The sequence below is a fragment of the Hippopotamus amphibius genome, chromosome 5 (genome assembly GCF_030028045.1).
Source record: "Hippopotamus amphibius kiboko isolate mHipAmp2 chromosome 5, mHipAmp2.hap2, whole genome shotgun sequence".
Classification (NCBI taxonomy): domain Eukaryota; kingdom Metazoa; phylum Chordata; class Mammalia; order Artiodactyla; family Hippopotamidae; genus Hippopotamus; species Hippopotamus amphibius.
Window position 1 is genome coordinate 139,741,291 of NC_080190.1, and position 23,879 is coordinate 139,765,169.

The 23,879-nt window shown below is 38.5% G+C and overlaps 1 protein-coding gene across 7 annotated transcripts in view; it reads right to left on the minus strand.

Annotated features, from left to right (window-relative positions):
• UBR5 (ubiquitin protein ligase E3 component n-recognin 5) overlaps window positions 1-23,879 on the minus strand; it is a 216,307-nt gene that overhangs the window by 87,640 nt on the left and 104,788 nt on the right. For all 7 annotated transcript variants that reach the window (XM_057737344.1, XM_057737349.1, XM_057737347.1 and 4 more), the window contains exons 2-5: window positions 2,144-2,188; window positions 1,704-1,785; window positions 1,136-1,212; window positions 228-347 (exon numbers count right to left, since the gene is read on the minus strand). In XM_057737344.1, the coding sequence (XP_057593327.1) occupies window positions 228-347; window positions 1,136-1,212; window positions 1,704-1,785; window positions 2,144-2,188 (324 nt within the window). The remainder of the gene's footprint in view (window positions 1-227; window positions 348-1,135; window positions 1,213-1,703; window positions 1,786-2,143; window positions 2,189-23,879) is intronic.

The following is a 23,879-nucleotide window of genomic DNA, read 5'->3' on the forward strand; positions in this document are numbered from 1 at the left end:
ATTTTTAAAAGGTCAAAAACCTAGGTTTTAACTGTAACTAGCCTGTGTGGGTTGATTCGTTTTGTTTTGTTTTATCATGGTGGCTCCCCGTGAGCAACAGGAGCCCCTGCCAGTTCAGGAGTTCCCTCACTCCATGGCTAGCTAACACTGAAATGAGCACTCACAGTGAAAGCATTCACAGAGCAGCAACCCAGGCCAGCGAATGCCATCGTCCAGCCACAACTTACCCCAGGGTATTGCCTGCCAACCTTCCCAGAGTCTCGGAACCTGAGAGAAACCACGGGGAGTCACTTGTCCTACCAGGCCTCGATGTCCTCCCTGCCCCCGAGTTGCTATTCAACTTTGACCTGGGAAAAAAAAACATAAGACATGGAAAAATCACAGAACAGTCCCAAGATTCCTAGGAACAAACCTGGAATTCCAGGCCTCACTACTTGCTGTGGTAAAATATCAGCCTAACAATTCTCTGATTACTGTTACTGAAATGGATACTTCAGATTAAAGAGCAAATCTAACTAGCCTTGTAATAATCCAGTTCCCGTTCGAAGCTGTTTTCACATTTAACTGCAAATGAATTGTTCCTTAGATTTTTAAAAGTAATCATACCGTCCTTAGAAGCAGTCAACTGAAAGTCATCACACATTATCTAGCAATCTTTTTTTTTCTTTTTTTCTTTTTTTCTTTTTTTTCCAAATTCTTTATTTATTTATTAGCAATCTTTTTTATATGACATCACTTATAAAGACCAAAATTTTAAAGACTCCATCATTTTCAAATTGAGTAAACTTGATTTGGGAATATTAAAAGGGAAAAAACATAATCCGAAAAGTCAGTTCACTCAAAGAGCAGATCTGGCTTGGAATATGGCACATACATATCATTCTTCCAGTAACCTATGTCTGTTAAGTGATCACTGACTCCTCTGCTACTTTTAATGTGAACATCTGAGCTACAAAATATTCACTTGCATAAAAATTAAAATCAAACTACAAAGTAACCATTTCACTCTATTTTAAGCATCTCCTTTTCTACCACGCTTTTTTTTTCTTTTTTAATTTGAGGGGTCCCAAAATCAAAACACAGGTGTAATACCTTTTAGAGCTAAATATTTATTAAATAGGACATAATGTCTTACCCATCATTATTATCAGGTTTACCCAATTCCAATCGGTCTGGCTGCACTGAAAAACCGATCCTGCAAACTCTACCATCCTAGAAGCAAAGAAAATAGAAGAAATTTTCAAAGTAAAAATGTGTATTAAAGCTTGAATTTATTCAACAAACAGATTACGTACCTATCACTGTCAATTCAGAAGGCAACAAACAAGTTCTCCTTCAGAAGGCACTCACACCTGAGCTGGGTGAGTTTATATGTTTATATGTATGTATGTTTTATATACATTATCACGAAACCAGTAAAAATAATTTAAAATATCTCAATCTAACACAGTTCAGCATAAGGAAATGACTAGATATCAGAAACTTCTCCATTCTCTTACTAACTAGTTTCAAGCTCTAGTAAATCATTTAAGCTTTCTCCAGGCCAGAAGATTTATACAATAAGGAAATGGAACTGGGTGATCTCTGAAATAACTACTGCAAGAAACTGCTGTTTTCCATGGCTAAAAAGAAAGACACAGGATGATGCACAGCTGTATCTTACCATTCATTTTTATTTCTCTACCTTAGAGTCAGCAATTTACCTCAAGAAGAAAGGCAGCGTGATTTGGTCCCACCACACACTGTTTAATAGTCGCCTGTTCCAATACATTCAAAGGGGGATGGCTGGGGAATAAAGAAAAGCAGGCAAATAAAATTATTTTTTAAATGGCAAATAAGCCAAGTAACAAAAGAAAAAAACTGCTGACACAATCTGTTTTAAAAAACTAGTATTTAAACACATATTTTAAAGCAATAATTGAAAAATAATAATTATGATATCTACCTAGTCATTATAGCTCTTTGGCATAGCAGAGTTTTAAAAACATCAGTATAAACACAAACTATAATTCAAATGAACGCAACTCATAAAAAGTTGTTAGATTAAAATATTCTTAATAGCTGCTGCCTAAATATGAGTACCTTTTCCTAATTAAAAAAATATAATTCTTTTCAGGAAATATAACAATCTTAAAACTCTTACCTGTTTAAATTATATTTGTTCAGTTTCTCTGAAACTTCCCGTAACCTTTAAAAACAAAACAAAATATGAATAAACCACATGTACAGAGCCTTTATAAACAAAATAGTTTGATTTGGTAATCTCTAACAGTAGCACACAAAAATTTTACTGAGGCAAGAACGTTTTCTATATAATCTTTGATTTCTGTCCCAAAAAAGACCATAAGTCAACCCTGCAGCTGCCTTCCCTCACCACCTCATCTGCAACCTCAATCATCATCATCTTAGTATTTTACAGATGAGGAAACTGAGGCTTCTAGAGTTTATTTAGAAACTCGCAGTAGAACTGGTACTTGAACCAGCGCCCAATGGAAAATTTTAAACACCGTACTACATATGCTAAAAGAGATTCCTGAACGTAAATGTATATGACGAAATGAAAATACTTGGGAAGCACATATCTTCTAAGAATTTATTTTATTTTATTTTTTTAATTTATGTATTTATTTTATTGGTTGCATTGGGTCTTTTTTTGCTGTGTGCAGGCTTTCCTTAGTTGTGGTGAGTGGGGGCTACTCTTCACTGTGGTGCGCAGGCTCCTCACTGCCGTGGCTTCTCTTGCTGCGGAGCACAGGCTCTAGGCACGTGGGCTTCAGTAGTTGTAGCACATGGGCTCAATAGTTGTGGCTCACAGGTTCTAAAGCACAGGCTCAATAGTTGTGGCACACAGGCTTAGCTGCTCTGCGGCATGTGGGATCTTCCTGGAGCAGGGATCAAATCCGTGTCCCCTGCATTGGCAGGCGGATTCTTAACTACTGCGCCACCTAGGAAGCCCTCTTCTAAGAATTTAAAATAATGAGGCAGAAACAATTCAAAAGCCAAAGTGACTTAAGGTGAGAATAGTCTCAAAAGTTCTTGAAGGTCCTTGTGACACATAACTGCACAAATTAAAACCTCAGTGCCCATATCTATAAAACAAGGGTAACACCTCATACTTTTAAAAGTATTGAATACGCTTAGAAAAATCTCAAAGGGCTGTCTAACAAAAAGATATTAACTCATGTTATCTGTTATGATTTTGCTGTTTCTCTCAAAGAAACAGTATTGAATTAATATAAAATATTGTAATACTCATTTCAAATGGGCACTTTCATCAACCTAAGGAAGTCATTTTACAATGCAAAGATGTAATCATATGTAGAGATTTTTAAGAGTTCAGTTCTATTAAATTACCAAAACAAATGCCTGGCCTTTTAAAAACTTTTCCAGAAATTATTCTCTTAAAAATAAACTGAGGGAACTTCCCTGGTGGTGCAGTGGTTAAGACTCCATGCTCCCAATGCAGGGGGCCCAGGGCTTAATTCCTGGTCAGGGAACTAGATTCCACATGCATGCTACAACTAGGGAGCCCATCAGCCATAACTAAGGAGCATACATGCCACAACTAAGGAGCCAGCACGACCAAATGAATGCATGAATAAATAAATAAGCAAATAAATATTTTTTAAAAATAAAAATAAATGAGAATTTTAGGAAAAAATGGGAAAAATTAGAACAGTAAATCAATAGGAAATTCTATAAATTTTTGCTTTCTAAAGAGTGACAAAGAGACTTCCCTGGTGGTCCAGTGGTTAAGAATCTGCCTTCCATTTCATCTTGTGGAACTGAAAACCACAGCCACAGAAAGAGAAAATGAAAAAAGCAGAGGACTGTGTACCAAATGAAGGGACAGGATAAAACCCCAGAAAAACAACTAAATGAAGAGGACATAAGCACCCTTCCACAAAAAGAATTCAGAATAATGATGGTGAAGATGATCCAGGACTTTGAAAAAAGACTGGATGCAAAGATCGAAAAGTTTGCCAAAGACCTAGAAGAATTAAAGAACAAACAGAGATATGCAACACAATAACTGAAATGAAAAATACACTGGAAGGAACCAACAAGCAGATTAACTGAGGGAGAAGGGCGAATAAGTGACCTGGAAGACAGAATGGTGATAATCACTGATGTGGAAAAGAATAAGGAAAAATGAATGAAAAGAACTGAAGACAGCCTAAGAGACCTCTGGGATGATGTTGAACACTCCAACATTCGCATTATAGGGGTCCCAGAAGGAGAAGAGAGAGAGAAAGGACCCGAGAAAATACTGGAAGAGATTATAGTTCAAAACTTCCCTAACATGGGAAAGGAAATAGCTACCCAAGGCCAGGAAGCGCAGAGAGTCCCAGGCAGGATAAACCCAAGGAGAAACACACCAAGACATATAGCAGTCAAATGCACAAAAATTAAAGACAGAGAAAAGTTATTAAAAGCAACAAGGGAAAAATGACAAATAACATACAAGGGAACTCCCATAAGGTTAACAGCTGATGTCTCAGCAGAAACTCTGCAAGCCAGGAGGGAGTGGCATGATATATTTAAACCAATGAAAGGGAAGAACCTACAATCAAGAATACTCTACCCAGCAAGGATCTCATTCAGATTCGATGGAGAAATCAAAAGCTTTCCAGACAAGCAACAGCTAAGAGAATTCAGCACCACCAAACCAGCCCTACAACAAATGCCAAAGGAACTTCTCTAAGCGGGAAACGTAAGAGAAGAAAAGGACCTACAAAAACAAAAACAAAACAATTAAGAAAATGGTAATAGGAACATACATATCGATAATGACCTTGAATGTAAATGGACTGAATGCCCCAACCAAAAGACAGACTGGCTGAATGGATACAAAAACAAGACCCATATATATGCTGCCTACAAGAGACTCACTTCAGACCTAGGGACACATACAGATGGTAAGTGAGGGGATGGAAAAAGATATCCCATGCAAATGGAAATCAAAAGAAAGCTGGAGTAGCAATAGTCGCATCAGATAAAATAGACTTTAAAATAAAAAATGTTACAAGAGACAGGAAAGGACATTACATAAAGATCAAGGGATCCATCCAAGAAGAGAAGATAACAATTATACATGCACCCAGTATAGGAGCCCCTCAATACATAAGGAAAATGCTAACAACTATGAAAGAGGAAATGCAAGGCAGAAATAGAGACACAGGTGTAGAGAACAAACACATGGACACCAAGTGGGGAAAGCGGGGAGGGTTGGGGGGGGATCAATTGGGAGATTGGGATACCAAATTGTACACTCTAAATATACGCTGTTTATTGTCTGTTAACTGTATCTCAATAAAAATTCTAAAAAAAAAAAAAAAAATCTGCCTTCCAATGCAGGTTGGATCCCTGGTCAGGGAACTAAGATCCCACATGCCACAGGGCAGCTAAGCCCAAGCACCGCAACTACAGATCACACACACCACAACTAGAGAGCCCACACACTCTGCAGCCCACTTGCTGTAACTACAGAAGCCTGCAAGCCACAACTAGAGAGAAGCCCACACCACAAGGAGGCCAACACGCTGCAACCAAGACCCAACACAGCCAAAAATAAGTTTTTTTTTAAAAAAAGAGGAACAAAAATACATGAAATCAAATTTCAGTCATTGGTACTAACAAATGAAAGTGGTATACATACTCAAAATTAATCATACCTTAGAGCCAGTTTAGGATTTAAAAGCTACCACAAGTCATATAACATAGGGGCAAATAACCTAATTATTTTGATAAGAGCCAGTTATCCTTCAACTTTATCCAGTAAAGTTCTATCCTCTGTTCAATGATGAGAAGTATCTCTCAGACACTAAAATACATATAAGCAAATGTCCAACACTAAATCATATTCCTAAGCAAAAATAACTTTCAAATGATGCCATACTTAAGTTGTCTACAGAGACGTAAAAGCTCACTAGTGACTATTCTCACTCCCAAAGAAAAACATCAGATCATGTGCAACTCGGCCCTCAATAAAATACATTTTCATTTTTCTAGCCTTTCATTAACAAAAATGTGTTTCCTTCACCCCTGTAAAGTCAAGCTTTTTGACCAAATCCCAGCTTGCTCATTTACAAGGCACATATCTGTGCCCTAAAACAAGCTAAAACACTGAAAGAGTAATGCACTGCGGAACTCATGAGCTCTGAGAGAAGGCTGACTAGAAAATAGGGAGAAGAAAATAAACTGGGAGGCTCCACTCCGGGCAGTAACAACAGCCTTGAGAAGACCCAGAACAGAGGCAGGAGCTCTCACTCTCCTCAGCCCACATCTACTGTGAGTAATTTATAAAACTCTTCACCAGACGACAGACTAGAGCCAGACTGGGAGAAAAGGCTAAGAAAGGTTTTATTTCCCAAAAGCCACAGTAAGTGACACTTTCTAAAGATATTCGTTCATCAGCATATAACTAAACCCATTCATGTCCATTCCTTTTTTCTTAGCCCAACGCTGTCTCTAGAGCTTTCATACAGAATGGGGGGTGGGGGGAGGATAAAATTTGTCAAAGCCTTTTCAAAGCTGGACAATAACTGAGATTAACAGAATTAAATGATGCTTTCATGGCTTAAAATATCATTTCAGGTAAATAATATCTGTAAAACTAAAGTAAGGTTTGAGGATATCAAAATGCTAGAAAATAACAAGAACTCAAAAGCAAATTTCAGGTTAAGAAAAGGGGATAGAAGAAATGTTTACTGACATCAAATTTTCTAACATTAAAAATCACAGTGGACTCCTAACCATATCTGAAACGTATACCCATTTGTACTGGAAATAATACCCACTGGATAGCAAGAAATGTGGGGATTTCTCCCAGCTCATCTACTACTAACTGGGTTCATTTATGCCCACTAGGTTTCCAGTCTCATCTACGTGAAGAAAGACTAATAGTCCTCTCTGGTTCTTTTCAGTCCTGAAATTGTTATGAATGTATGAAAAGCAAATATGTCAGTGGAAGATATTTATGTAATGTTTATATGGAAACAGCACTTGCTGTCATACTCAATTTCATCTTACCCATCTGAAACTTTCATACACTAATTTTACATGGACACTTAGAATATTTCCCCCATAACAAATATCAAATTTAATTTCTTAAATTCAATCCCCAAAATTTACAGAAAATGTATCATTTTTCCAAATCTCAAGATAGTTATCATGACTAAATTGGCCCCACACACATTAGTTTACATGGATCCCAGATAACAGTAACAAAGAAACCTTCCAGCAAAAAAGTACTAACTATAAAATAAGGAGTACTTTGTTCTTCTTTACATTATAGAGTCCTCAGCAGACATGCAAATCCCAGATCCACTGCAGGCCACTGATCACATTCATTTAAATTTACTAAGTTACTAAATGTCCCCACAAAAGTATGAGGCACTCATCTTCGTTAAACGATCTTCCTCCAAAAGCTTACAGTGCTTCAAGTTATTAACTATATTTCCTCTCATAGCAATATTAACAACAGTTTTCCCTGTTTTTAAAATAAAAGATAAACCAGCCTAGAGCTCACCAAATTCCGTTTCAGAATAAACTTTTACACGTGACTGTGAAGGGAAACAATTTTAAGAACACAGCATAACATTACAAAATAACCTCATAACTCAGCATTTAATTTCTTTCAGAGACAGGCAAGAAAGCCTTTGTGAGGTGGCTGTAACACACAATGGATAGGTTAGCAATGAGCTTCTGGCAATCCTCAGTACTCCTACACCAAAGATTTATTCTATATTCCGATTCAATAGCCTATTTTATTTCTTCAAATTTAGAGGTATTTTGCAGATCCAGAGGCTGGAATTTTTTTTAAGCACCAAGGTAAGGTAACAGCAAACTGATGTTAATAGAGAAATCAGTATAACAGTACTTGCTAGAAGGTAAGTTATTTCATAGCTGCCCTTGAAATTCCCTACAATTTCAGTCTCATTTCCCCCCAATTTAACATTATAATTTCAAAGATCAGTCATCTTCTCATGACCCTCAATTGACAGTGGCACTTAACGCAGGTTCTTTAGTTTTACAATTCTCTGCCTTAAACCTAAATCCCGTGCCACCTGTTCAAACACACACACACCCCTAAAACGAATGAAACCTGCTAGATTCCTAGCTAAACTTCTAAAAGTAAAAAAATCAGGTATATTTGCACCCCTAAAAGGCTCCAATTCTCCAGGACATAAAGATATTCCTGACAGCCCACCTTCTACAAGATGATGCTTTTCCTATACCTGGAACTGTAAGACCAGGTATACCCAGCCACGTTTCACGTTTATCAGTACTCACTTTTATGGCAGAAAGTGGCATAATCTGCCACCGGTACATTTCCTCCAGTCTCATTTATTTCAGGCCCAACTCAAATGCTACCTCCTCCACGAACTTTTCTGGTAGCTCTAATTTTCTTCCTACATTAACCTACAGCTTCTCCCTCCTATAGGATCTTTATTGTCTACTTGACATTCTACAGTCATTTGTGTTTCAATCTGAACTGGCTTCAAACTTTAAGCAAAGAAGAGATTAAATTTTCCAAGTATTTCCCCACTCTTCCACTTCTTTAGATATACAGTTCTAACAGTGAAAAATGTACAATAATACTTGTTACAATACATTTCAGAGGCAGAAAAGATTCCTGATCTTAAACTCAACAAAACTACTCCTTGGGTTTCCCACCTCAAACTGTAGTTTAGAACAGCAAGAAAAGTGTGAATATACAGATTTCTTTTAGGATAGTCACACATATAACTCTTATAAGGAGACCCATTAAGACAGTGAAAACATTTAATAACTCACCACTTACCCAATAATCATATTAGCAAACTACCTTTAAAGTGACCTCACTCCACTCTCTAGATTTCCATCCATGGAAAAAAACTTTTACATATCCATGTAATTTTATTTTGGAGTATAGGGCTTAATAATCCATACCAAGAAACAACAGCCAGTCAGTGAAAAGTCACCTACAGCGCTAAATCATAGACTCCTGCAGAAAATGTCTTAAAGATCACCTCTTGTCATCCACGTCAGAGAAGACAAGTAACGTCAAAACGCAAATGCACTCAGGTTATCTTCTTGTAGAAGATATACTGTAGGAATATTTCTGGCATGTCTCCAAAAGCACTCTCTAAAGTTTAAAGCTTAAAACTCAGGAAGCAATCAAAGTACACTTTTTTTTTTTTTTTTGGAGCAACAACTATGTTACTAGATAGATGGCAGAGAGAGGAGTCAAACCCACCTCCAACCACAGAACATGGTCTTTCCACTGTATCATCATGCACTTTCCTGAGTATATGGAATCTATCCACAACACTGCTCTTTTATACAACTATTGCACCACATTATATACGCTGCCACCTCCAAAATGCTTCCTTGCATGCCAGCTGTTCATCAACAAAAACAATAAATTCAAGCTATCACATGATGGTCCTGCCTGGCAGCCACTGTAACTGGGAGAAAAGGATGTACTTTGGGCAAAGTTGCAGAGGGCATTTGAGATTAGGTAATTTACTTGTGCCAGCATCTAGTAGGCACATTCCCACCCCCACCAGCAAACTGAAAGCCTGGAGCTAGCTTATTCAATCCAGTACAGTGGGCATCCCAACCCCAAATCCCTTCTCACACAGTCCTGGCGCAAGCCACCTAAGGCATGCTCAAAGGGGAGGCCCCTGAAGTGGTCCTGGGTATAAAATGGAAGGGGTCAACTAAGTCTTCTCCTTGTGCTGCACTGTGGATTTGTTTATGTGTGACAGAGATAAAGCCTTTCAGCCTACCCAACCACTCTGTGTTGTGAGTTAAAATACTAGGAGCTACCTTGGCCCATGGGTCTGAGGATGGCTGGGAAGGGCCTATGGATTGGGGTTGCCTTGGCCCAAACAAGAAGCACCAGCACATCAAGGATGATTCCCTTCATCTCTGTGATTACGAAAGGCTCTCTCACTGTAGGTCTGAAATTTGATTTCAAGACATTCAATTTTCAGACACATTTTTAAGAATCCATTTTGTACTGCTTCTATCTGAATTTAACCCTGACCATGGGCTTCCAACTTCAGGATTTCTCAGGAATTGGGGCTGGCGGAGTGGGTGGACAATGAGAGAAGCAATATAGCTATTTAGACAACACACACAGAGAAGAAAAAAATCACTACACCAAAACTCAACAAGTGATGGTTTCTAACAGGTTGGTTACAATGGAGAATCTGAAACCCTATTAATCAACTCTTAATACTGTTAATACTAAAATCCATCTATCTTGCACTCTGAATAAATTTACTCATGCATGATTCTCTTTAGATGTAAAATGGTACAGCAATGTAGCATAGTATAAAGCATATGAAAAATTTAATCCTGCCTTCCTGATAATATTAAACTTCCCATGAGGTACTAAATGTTTATCATTTCAATAGAGGAGCAGGAGGCAGTAGAGGCAAGGATCAGAAAGAACCTCTTTAAGATTTATATGCAAAAGCTACAGTCAATTACTAAAGGGGGTGAGGAGGTGGAGCCTTAAGGGATAAGTCACAAACTGCCAGCCTACAGATGTACACATGATACTGAATCACATGGCATTTTAAATTTTTAAAAGATTGTTAAAGATTCTTGACCAACATGTAAAACTGGAAAATTTCAGACAGATTTTCAGATTTCTAGCTTCTCTTGAAAAATGAGATGTAGCAATGTAGCTTACATTGCCTGCTGGTGACTACAGGTGCCCTTACCTGCCCAGCATTTGGGTTTGAGACCACTGATACAGAAGATTATTCCTCCCACCCTCTAAAAAAGGATATTTCCTTGGTGAAGAGTAATCTGCTCAGTTTTATAATGCAAATCTCAGCTTGTATGTTGATCCCTAATATATCTTTGCTTAGACGTAAGCCTTAACCACATTTTATTTCTCTAAATTTGACTTGACAATCTCTAAAAAAGCAGTCTGACTTTTCTCACTTTTTGCCTACCCAAAGAAAATGCTGCCACATAGCAAACGTCTGACTTTACTTTTAAAAGACCCTAAATCACACAAATGATGGCTTCTGTAGAGGAAAAAAATCCATCTGTCAGCTTCCTGAATAACCCATTATAGATAGGACTTATACATACTTTGTGCTTATGGAGAGAACAAATAGTTTATATAATGTGTTCATTTTACCCTAAAAAAAAAAAAGGTACAGGACATTCAGCTTCAAGATACATTCAAGACCAAAAAGAAAAAAAGTTTCTAAATAAATACTGTAAATTCAGAAAATGATACAAATTTTAAATGGGAAATTCTTTTAATTCTTCCCTCCTAAAATGGTTTTCGGTTGAAACTGCTCAAAGATTTTCCTAAAAACTAAGATGAGAAAATTCATGTTATAAAAACTCTGCAACTATTGTAGAAAAAAAGACATTACACTTACAAATAATTTCTTCCCTTAATATAGAAAATATTCTGGTTAGAAATTACATTGTGCCATAAATAAAATTTTTCATAATAAAAAGGAGACCAAAATCCCAAACTACTGTGCCATTTGAAAGATAAACACATCTCTGAGAAACTAAATGCTAAACACAAGAAAATGAGTCATTTTCCTTTAAAGCAAAACCAACTGTGTTATTTTCAGCTCCATTCAAAACAGGAAAAGGAAAATACACATGCCAAATGGACAAGAAATTTGGTAGGAAAAGATAAAAGATATGGCCTTTATAAATTAATTCTTTCTGATAATTTCCTAAGTCTTTCTGTCTCATCTAATTTCAGTTTCTTAACACTAAGACTATACATACATACAAGACTCAAACTTGTACCAACTTATGTGCTAACAAGGGTGACAGACTTCTTTAGTGCCCCTGCTCAAAAAGTGTAGCACCCAGCCAAAATTTCAAGAGAAAAGTCCTGGTTTTTCTTCACCCTTAGGCCATATCCACATTCTGAACATCTGCAACATCATTCATTAAAGTATCTGCCAAATGCAGATAATGTATTCAAATCATTACAAACCCAATTTTAACTCTACATGTCTCATGAGATAACTGATGCACTTAGTAATATATACTACCATTCGGCAAGGTAGTCAGTCCTTGAGACAGAACTGTGATGAAATCTGATTTTTCCATAAAACAAGACAATTAGGAAGTTAGGTTCCTGACCAAGGATCTTTAAATGACAGATCCTGGGATGGCTTCTTGTTGCCCTTTTAACACTGAAGATGAAATAGCAGTTTTACTGCCTCTGAAATGGTCGTTTTACATTCCTGAGCTGCCATTCTGTCTGCCCTGGGGAGCTACCCTGTAGTCCTGTGAGGGGCAGCATGGTTGTGTGGGGAAAGAATGGACTGTGGTGTCAGACAAACAAACCTGGTTCAATTCCATCTCTTCCATTAATTGGCTCTGTAACCTTGGGCAAGCTTACGTTAATCTCCCAGAGCTTGGGCAGTTTCTTGGTCTGTTAAATGGAGATAAAACCACTTGTCTGGTAGTGCTGCCATAAGGATTAAAGGTAATTTCATAACGTACCTTGGAAAGAGCCAAGCACTTAAATGCTCAATAAATGGCAGCCATTATCATTATTACAGAACTGTATTTTTCATCTTTGGGTACCTTGCTCTATATACTGCCGCTTCAAATCTGCCAAGGTCTAGCTTGAACCAGTTGCCAAACTAAATAGGGCCCAAATTTGAATCCAGAGATCTGGTAGGAACCTGAGGAAAAAGGGAATGACAGCTAAGTCTGGGAATTCTTGGAACCAGAAATCCGTAGATGCGCTATAACTCTGTGTATCTTGTAAGTGGGTTTGTTTGTTTGTTTTTTTATAGTTGTGGCACACGGGCTTAGTTGCTCCATGGCATGTGGAATCTTCCCAAGGCAGGGCTCGAACCCGTGTCCCCTGCATTGGCAAGCGGATTCTTTACCACTGCGCCACCTAGAAAGGCCGTAAGTGGGTTTTTATTTCACGAGAGTGAGAGATTCCTTCTCTTCTTGCCCCTACTGCCTCCAATCTCATCTCCTCACTCTTCCAGAGCACTCTATACTCTAAATAGCATTATACTCTCCCAAGTCCTTCACTAGATTAGACTCACAAACCACTCTCTCTCTCTTTTTTTTTTTTTTGGCCACACCCTGCAGCTTGCAGGATCTTAGTTTCCCCACCAGGGATGGAACCTGGGCCACAGCAGCAAAATCGCCAAATCCCTACCACTAGACCAACAGGGAGCTCCTAGTTTTATTTTTTTGTACACATCTATTCCTTCAGCCTAGAATAAACTATACCCCACTGCCTTCTACATGTCTATAGCTACTAGTACCTCAAGGGTAGGCTGAAAGAACCTGTGGGAAACAACTCACCTTTCACTCCAGGCTAAACTAGATATTTCTCTTAGTCCCCTGCCTGGGGCATACTTGCTCCACAGTACTTATGCTGTAACTATTCATTTGATGAAATATTTGTCTCTTTCACGGCCTGACAAACTCTATGAAGGGAAGAACCATGCTTTACTAATTTCTAAATCCCCAGCACCTGACACAGAGTAAACCCTTCCTAACTGTGTGCCGATGGATGGAAAGCTGAACAAATGCATGGACATTCATGTCCCTGCTCTAAGTTCTACACTGCCTCAAAATGGTGGATTCGCAGCTTTTTTTATTCTTGTCACAGTCATTCTTAAAGATTTTTGGCTATTCTGCTATGACCAATATTATGAGACTAGGTTTTTTAAAACACACCAAAGGAATATTGCCCTAAAATAACCCCATGGAGGCTCTACCCTAATTCAAATGGTCCTACAATTCTATGAAAAGAAAACTTAACTCTGTCTTTGAGAATCATCCCCCAGAAAGAGTTTACCAGACAAGAAAATCACTCAGTCCCTTTCTGCCAGGGATACTCTCCCATTCCCTCCACTTAGAGCAGGGGTCCCCAACCACGAGCCCGCAGACCGGTACTGGTCTTCGACCTGTTAGGAACTGGGCCACACAGCAAGAGGTAAGCCATGGGCGAGCAAGCAAAGCTTCATCAGCCGCTCCCCATCGCTCGCGTTACTGCCTGAACCATCCCCCTGCCCCATGGAAAAACTGTCTTCCACGAAACTGGTCCCTGGTGCCAAAAAGTCTGGGGACCACTGACTTACAGGGCAGTCTTCTTTCTCCCTCCATCCCTCCCTTCTCAGTGGCTTAAACTGGGTTGGTGTTAAGGAAATGTACTGAAGGGGTCAAAAGGAAGCTGGAAGCAAAGGGAAAAGAGCAAGCAAGCTCATCAGGAACAGTAAAAATAAAAAAGTACAGACAAAAGTCTGTGTGCAACTTGCCTGTATAAGTGCCTGAAATTGATAACATGAGTCTAACTGGCTAAGCACCTAAAAATGCAAACTAGAGAAAGTCTAATTACTGGACATCTATTGGCAAGTAATGCAATAAAATATGCTACATTTAATGCTGTGCCAAAATAGGAATAACTGGGTATAAATGCCCATATTAGTTTTGAGTCTGGGTTTTTGTTTTCTTGTTTTTGGTTGTTTAGCCAATCATCAGCATTGCAGCCATGAAAAGGCAAAATTAGTGCCAACCAAATCTTACCTAGATATCCAAAAGGCCCTGGGTTTTGAGTCTCAGCTCCACCATTAAAAGAAGAACGTGACCTTGAATAGGTCATTTAACATCTCCTGCTCTCATGTTTCCACCTCTGCCAAAAATGGTGCTTACCATATCTACCTCCAGAGTTGTTTTAAGAATTGGATCATATGTCACATGCAAAAGTAATGTGTACCATCTGAAATAAGTGTCTAAACCTGGCTTCATCATCTCATCTCTAAGGAACATTTTAAAAGACATATTACCAGACCCCACCCAGAACTATTAAAGCAGAAATCTCCAAATACAAGACTCAGTAATTTACATTCCGGCTACATAAATTATGGCACTATCATAAAATGTCTCTGGAAGTAATAACATTTAGTTACCTATGAGGAAAGGAAGTAGGCAGTGAGCAAACAGCAGCAAGGGAAGCTTTTCACTGAGTGCCAATCGACACGTTTTGAATTTAAATCACATAAACATATGGTCAACTCAAAATTAAAAAAAAAATTTCTAAGCAACCCAAAGTGATGCTGATGATCAACTAAGTTTGGGAATCATTTCTTTAAAACACCCCAAGTACACGTAAAGAATGCTTACAACAGTCACACGATGAACAGCCCACTTAGGGAGATGTGGATAAGCCTACCATTTCAGGTTCTGGCAATGCTGCTTAGGAGAGCCCCCTCTTAGAAATTCACAGTCCACATACCTCTGTTAGACTCTGGTAAGCTCTCAAATAAAGAAACCTGTTCAACGATGCTTAAGCCTGTGTTTTTCAAACCGAATGGAACACTGTTTGGGAAACACTAAACATGGAACACACACAGGCCATTCTTTCTAGCAAGGTCCTGGGGAACCAGAGTGCACTGATCTGAAATCTAAGCTCCCAGAAGTAGAGACCATGAGTTACTCCTCTCTACCCCCAAACCGTGGCAAGGGCCTAGCACAGAGAAAGCCTCTCTCTCCAAAAGGTAGAGCCCAATAGTGACAAACTTGCCTTTCCTGTCCTTTTTCTTTATCTAAACAAAAATGATTTCTGAATTTCCTTAATGGGAATGAAAAGGTAAATAGCATAAACAAACAATCTTACTCTGCCTAAAATTACAGTTAACATATATCCACAGCAGACAATTTTTTTAATCCAAATAACATGGCAACAGCATTTTTATTCCTTTTAGCAGAAAAATTAAAGATCTTTAACTATGATTCAAAATCATCTACTTTTAGGAGACAGCAATAGAGTTCGATATTTCCCTTCTACAGTATAAGCAGACCTGGCTGGGCATCCTTATTCCCACAAAGTCAGACTAACCAAGTGGGCTTTCCAATCAAATTGCCCAACAACTTAGAGCGTGAGCATCACTGTACCCAGAGGGGGCATGAAAGCTCTGTCAAATGGCATCTCTGAAAGTCGCTCCCGCGAGGATTCTTAACATGGGTCTCTAATTCAGAAAGCCTTCCTTCAGGTATCATTCAGAGATCCAAATCGAGGTCATCAAAAAAGGAGGTCAAAACCACAAATCACCACAGTCAAATTTAAGGGCTCTAGGAGATCCCTTTTGTTTTTATCACTACAGAGCACAAATGAACGCACGTTTCTCCTCTCCGGCAACCACAGCAAAGGGCTGGCTCCTGCACCTACCCACGCCCACCCGGGGTTTGGCCTTCAGGAATCCACCAATAAATGTTCCCAATTCTTAGTCTTACAATAAATACTCAACCCAATATAAGCAGACCCAACAGGCAGCCTCTAATTTACAGACTGACATTATTGGTAGAGAGAGTCTCATCCCATCTCAATCCCCACTCCTTGTCTGCCAACCACTTAAAAAACAAAAAACAAAAAACAACCACACACACACACAAAGTGGTGCTTTTAGACAGCGTGTAGATTATGATGTTAGAGAGCTAACCCTGGGAATGAATATGAAGGACATTAGCTTATCTACCTGCTAATCCCTAATTATCATCCCCAGACTGCTGATTTTTTTCCCTATGGTTTCGGTTTGTTTGGGTTTTTTTAACCTAAAAATCACTTCCTAGTCATAGATACAATGTTCTCAATATTGCAGCATCAGGTACTATCAAGTTTATTGGTTTAATCCTCTCTTCATAACTAACTTCAACCTCCTGAAAAAGGAAGATGGTGGAGCGGTGAGTGAGGCAGATCCTAACACTAACCCGATCTCCCTACCATCTCAGACCGTCCCAGCAAACATTACGTCGGAACAGGAATGCTTGCAAAACTCAGTCGCCATCATCACAGCTACAACATAGCTACAGACAGTGTAGCTCTCCTAGTTCCCACAAAAATAACTGGCATCCGTAGTGTTTACAGAGCAAAACAGTTAACAAACCTAACAAAACGGATCCAGCCTACACTGAGATAAATATTATCAATTCATGATAGGACTCTCAAGTTGCTTTGTCCCAGACTACGTTCCCGACACCTCCTCTCTTGTCTTAGCAGTGAGCACTGCATCAAGTTTAATGTGGTTGGTCAATGAAAAGGTCTTCCACAGGTTTGGGTGGGACTGTTCCCTCTACTTTCCTTTCCATCTAAAGCTGAAAAAAGTAAAGTGAGTAAAACTAAAATAAACAGAAGGAACACAATGTACTGATGTAAGATATGCATCAATTAACAAATACTGACTGAATATTATGTGCAGGTATGCAAATCAGCAGGATGGAAGAATGGCTGGAGTGGAGTTGGTCATATATAGTGTGCTCCTGCTGGAAAACCTCTCCCACTCTAAATATACAGCCATGAGAGACAGCTGTAAAAAAGAGAAAACCAAAAGACAAAGCTAATATCAAATAAAAGATAAACATCTCCACAGAAGGGAAATGATGCTCAAGTACTCCCCAGTGAAGGACTGGGTTCATCCTGGAAGTTGCAGCTGGGCTCATGGTTTTGTTAGAAACATTGTGGCTGAAAAGCTTAATAGTAGCTACTACAAGAATAGAAATACAATCTATGGCTTCCAATCAAAAGAGGAAAAAAGGAAGGAGACTGAGAAAATACGAAATTCAGACACTAGGAATAAATCTACTTATTCAAATGGTTCATCGCACATATTAAAAGTCAAATATTATCAGATTGAAGGAAAAGGAAGTATTAATAGGGATAAGAGAGACATTATGTAACATTAAAAGGAATAATCCACCAAGAAGAACATTTAACATGCAACAATTTGAATGTTCCTAATACCATAACCTCAAAAAAATATCTAGTAAAAACTGGCCATTTGAGAAAGCGTCAACTCCAATGAGAAATTTAACACACTTCTATCAGAAACTAATAGTTCAAGCAGAAAAAATATCAGTAAAGACAGAAACTTTGAAAAGGAACATTAACAAGCTTAGTCTAACAAATTTATAGAAACCTGTCCCCAAACTGGGGTGTCACAAGTTTTAACACATAAAGCATATTCTGGCTTCTGGACTTAACAGATAAATAAAATTTCCTTCAAATTATAGGAAAATATAAGGTTGCCAACTTTTCATCTTGCCAAGATTTAGAAAAGGCAACAAACTAGTACTACCAATATTTCATTAAAAGATAAATTTAAATTTTAAAAAGTAGAAAAGACAAATCTAAATTAAAAAATTTCTCCCTAACCCACGGACCGTGTGAAAACTTTCTTAGAAACTGGCACCCACACAGAATTGTACTTAATTTGATATTTCTTAACTTTTGATCTCAGAAAAACAAACATACAGATTTTTTTCATTTAACATCAAGTGCTTGATATAATAGTCTCCTTGTTTTCCATGAGAAAACAAAAGATTACAAGAGGTTAATTTACCTGTAATTACTCAATTCACAGGTGAAAGAGGGGGGGAGACAAAATCTCTTCCAGCCTCTATTCCTGTCATCACGTCACACTTGCCATGGGTTGAATTCAATCAACAAATACTTTCTGAATGCCCAGAGTTAAGTATTACAGGAAATAAGCTAAACTATAAAATACACTGGGGAGGGAGGGGAGACGAAAGGCACCACCTGAGGGGGTGTCTATACACCTGGGAATGCTGCCCCTAGTCAAGAGCCACAGTTACAGAAACTGTGCCAGCTACCCCTTACGAAGTCTGAGGGAGAAAGGAAAGCTGAGAACCACTGATTCAATCCACACATAAGATATACATAGGGAAATAAATAAAAATTAAAACACTAAACTAGGCGCCAAGATGAGCGCTATAACCAAAAATTGCTAAGAGAAGGCAGAATTCATTTTGGGTTAGAAGAGTCAGCAAGGGCCAGGGCTTCAGGGTAGTCAGGATTGTGAAATGAGTTGAGACTCATCATCTCAGAAAGGGGGGCATACCTCAGTGAAAATATTTATAAATATTTATCTATTAAACAAAACAAAAAAAATGGCTCTTATACAACTAAAAAAGCTAAAGTTCTCCAAAACACCTCAAGAAGCCAAGAAGATTCTAAGATTTGAAATTATTTAATTTCTCTTATAAGTCATCTGAACAGTCTATGGTGCTAGAGCAGCCTGCTAATCAAAATACAACTGCAAAAATAAACTAAATACTGCCTTCCTGTGATCAAATAATTATTCTTTTTCGAATTAAAATCTCTCTTCCAAATAAGGGTGAATAAATGTGAAAATGGGCTCTTCAAAGACAAGTGATAATGGTGAAAAGGAAAGAAAGTCCAACACACTTCCCACATGCAGATCTCATTAACTGGGCAGCAGATATACAATCTGACACCCTTTCCACTTTGCTACCTGCTATAGACATGAAATCAGACAAAATGAAGGCTGTGCAGAAGAACGGGAGTGCCCTGAAGAGAACTTTAATAAATGGGAAAATGCAGTAAAAGAACACCTTTCTTCCTGCTCCTCACCAGATGGAGAAGAAAATGAGGGAGAAAACATTTCAAAAAAGGTCGTAAGAGAAAACCCTGATTACAATAAGTTTTATAGAACTTTCTTCACGGCTGAAGACCAATAGAGGTCTCCCAAAATTAAATTTTGAGTCAGGCTTTCGCACATTTTGGAAAGTTATTAAACCTGCGCATCCTGGGATATTCATTTTCAGGAGGAAAATGCAGGATTACTGCAAAGCCTCAAGCCTCCTCTAAGAGCAAACAGGGTCATAGCCAAGAACCAGAGATACATGAGCAGAGATTATAGGAACAGTGTACAGGCTAAAGAGAGAATCACATAAAAATCACACTGGGTGCTGCTACGGACTGAGTATCTGTGTCACCCTTCCCCCAGTTCATATGTTGAAACCCTAGTCCCCAGTGTGCAGGTAGAGCACTCATGATGGGACTGATGCCTATATAAGAAGAGACAGGACACAGAAAGAAAAAATACTTATCATGTATCACTTATAACTGGAATCTAAAATATGACATAAATGAACTTATTTACACAACAGAAACAGACTCACAGACACAGAAAACAAACGTAACGGTTACCAAAGAGGAAAGAGGGTGAGGGAAGGATACATTAGGAGTCTGGGATTAGCAGATACAAACTGCTATATATAAAACAGATAAACAACAAGGTCCTACTGTACAATATTCGGTATCCTGTAATAAACCATAATGGAAAAGAATATGAAAAAGAACATATATACATATATATGTATAAATGAATCACTTTGCTGTACACCAAAAACTAACACAACATTGTAAATCACACTTCAATAAAAAAAATAAGTTAAATTTTAAAAATAAAAAAAGAGAAGAAACAGGACAAGAGCTTGCTTCCTCTCTCTGCTCATTGCTATGTAAGAAAATAACAAGGCTGTCATCTACAAGCCAAAAAAGCAGGCTTTCACCAGAACCCAACCATTATGGCACCCTGATCTGGGACTTCCAGCCTCCAGAAGTGTGGAAAATAAAGGTACCAATTTATGGTATTTTGTGACAGCAGCCCAAACAGACTAAGACAGCAAGTATGCAGAAGCCGTGTATTTGGAATACTCGGAAACAATTCTCTTGTATAGGACTTCTGGTTAAACGTGTTTATCTCCACCACCTCCTGCAAGCCCCCTAAAATGACAAGTGAATTTTCAAGTTACGGACAAAGAGAAAGAGAGACAGCTAGAGCACTCAAGCAAGAAAGAGATGCCAACAAAATTTTTGGAAGCTGAAAAGCAGATAGAGAAGTGGCAAATGACTTAGCAGACAAGAGAAAACTGAAACCTAAAAATCTACGGGGGGGTGGGGGGAGCCAAAAAGTAGCAGACCGGCTCTTAGACACTGGAGGCACCAGGTACCTCTGAAGCCTGGGGGTGACCCCAAACAGGAAGTTTGCATAGGAGCAGTGAAGATCCCCACCCTCTAGGCAGGAGTCTGCTCCTCCCAGTCTGACTGAACTGTTCCTTACTTACAGAAACTCAACCAGAATAACAGCCTGGGGATACCGGGCCAGGCAGGTATGGGCACAGCCGCAGCCGTGAAAGCTGTCTGCTGATAGGAGGAGTCTGCAGGCCCCATCCCAGAATGCTTGCGGCCACACTCAACTTCCAGGATTCCTCTCCTGAGAAACTGACTCAACAAGGGAAAAAAAAAATCTTCAGCACAATACAAAACAAAAAGTCACAGCAATAGGCAATAAGGGAGAAAAGCTAAGTAAATGAGAACGCAGTGGAGGTGTCAACATCCAACTACCAGGAATTCCAAAAATAAAAAAAATGAGAAAACAGAGGAGAGAAAAACGTGTAACAAAATTTCCTGGAACTGAACCATAGGAGCTTCCAGAATAAAGACCTACCATGTGTTTGGGGCCCAAAATACAACAAATGAGAAAAGGACCTACTACATAAAGGCACATCAACATGAAATTCCTTAGCACCACAGACTGGGGAAAGACTTTAAAAGTGATTTTTGGGAAGCCGAGTGCGGGGCAGGCAGAGAGGGAAAGGTAGGTCAAGAATCAGGAGTCAAAATGGCACTGAACTCAAAAAAAATACTGGAAACTGTGTGACAACGCAAAGCCTTCAAAATTTTGAAAAATTATTCCCAACCAGAAATTTTATACCTAGCAAATAACAATAAGGACAAAAATCAAATTTGCTCTCAACTAAATAACAAAATGGCACACTAAGGACGGAAAATGGATAAGCTTTAAAAACAACTTATAAAACAAACTATCAAAACTAGATCCAAAATTCCTTAAAATGTCACCAAAACAGTTACCTAAGTTAGAAACAAAACCAAAAAAACTTCCACTCTCCAGCCTTTTGGGATACAGAAAGTATGTAGACTCACTTGTCCAACCAACTGTCATCTACAAAACTGATAGAAAAGTAAACACACTATTTGTGTTTAAAACATATACGTGCAACTTTAAACATCTTTAAATATTCTAAAGATTATTGACTGTTCACAAAGACAGAGCTTGGGATGAGGGAGAAGACCAAGCAATAGAGCAAAGACCAAAAACAAACAAAGAAATGGAAAAAAACAAAACACACAAAAAAACACCCTAGAGACAAATTTCTTTTAAAAAACTGGGACATTTTTAGACATGGATGGACCTAAAGACTGTCATACAGAGTGAAGTGAGTCAGAAAGAGAAAAACAAATATTGTATATTAACACAGATACGTGGACTATAGAAAAATGGTACAAATCAACCGGTTTGCAAGGCAGAAATAGAGACACAGATGTAGAGAACAAACGTATGGACACCAAGTGGGGAAAGCGGGGAGGGTTGGGGGGGAATGAATTGGGAGATTGGGATACCAAATTGTACACTCTAAATATATGCAGTTTATTGTAAAAAATAAAAAAAAGTTAAAAATTAATTAATTAAAAAAAAAAAAAAAACTAGGGGAAGCTCTTTTGAGCTTGTGAAGGAGTTACTTACACCCTCCCTGAAACCAGCAAGTCTAAAGGGCCTTGACCCTACTTCTTCAAACTCTTAATAGTGTCTCAAGTTATTTGCTTGGCCATAGTCTATAAAGTAGCCAAGCTGGAAAAACTCTAACCACAACAATCAGAACTTAAAAGCTTGACCTTTAAACTAAATAAAGATTTTTGATCTGAAATACCAAGAAAAGACTGAGTCCCTCAACACATCCAATAAATAACTTAGACCATAAGTGCACTTCTATGATGGCAGACTTTACTTATATATTGAACCAACAGGGTTCTGTAGCATACAATAGGCTTAATACAGAGCTTGGTACAAAATACTACTGGCTCCTGCTATTACTGGCATTATCATTTATGACTGAATTTAAGAAAAGAAGCTGCTAAGTGGGAACTGGTGAAAAAGGAATTTGGAGAACCAGAGCTGCTATTATTGGTGAGCAGTACCACTTTGGATAAAGACTGCAAAGAGTGATTCCAAATATCTACCATCATACCCCACTAAAAAACACTGAAAGACATCTGAATAGATCTCATAACTAACACATAAGACCAACTAGACCTAACTGAAATTCATGGATAACACTGTATTTCTTACCTCATGTGTCCTGAAAAAATAACATGAATCCATAGCATCTATTAAAATCCTGGTCATCTTAACCTTTCCAAATCACATTTAGAACTACCTCTGTCCTGCCCAGTTATACATCAAATATCTACAGGAAGTGTAATTAAGATACTATGGCCCAGTGGACACTTTCTCTTTTGACTCCCTCCCAAACTTCTCATCAATTCTATTCAATTTAGCAATTAATGATTTACTTCTTCATCTCTAATACTGCTATCCAACTTTTTTTTAAATAAATAAATAAATTTATTTATTTATTTATTGGTTGTGTTGGGTGTTTGTTGCTGTGTGCAGGCTTTCTCTAGCTGCGGTGAGCGGGGGCTCCTTTCATTGCAGTGCTCGGGCTCCTCATGGCCATGGCTTCTCTTGTTGCAGAGCATGGGCTCTAGGCACATGGGCTTCAGTACTTGCGGCACACGGGCTCAACAGCTGTGGCACACGGGCTTAGCTGCTCTGCGGCATGTGGGATCTTCCTGGAGCTGGGATCGAACCTGTGTCCCTGCATTGGCAGGTGGATTCTTAACCACTGCACCACCTAGGAAGCCCCCCTGCTATCCTACTTTTCACATTTTATTTTCCTAACTACGTAGTAAGCTCCATAAGGATATAACCTGTGACTTAACTTTTTGCATATCTGGGTATTTAGTACATTGCAGGTACTGCATAGATTGATACTAGAATAGTATACAAAAGAAGAGACTAACTGTTCACAACCTTTTTCAGCCAAACAAACACAAATGATGGAAACAATTTAGTATCACTATGGCAATGATTCTAATGTGTCCCCAGTCCACCATCTCATACCCTAGCATGTCCAGATGGAGAGTGCAACAAAAGCTTAATCAATAGGAACCA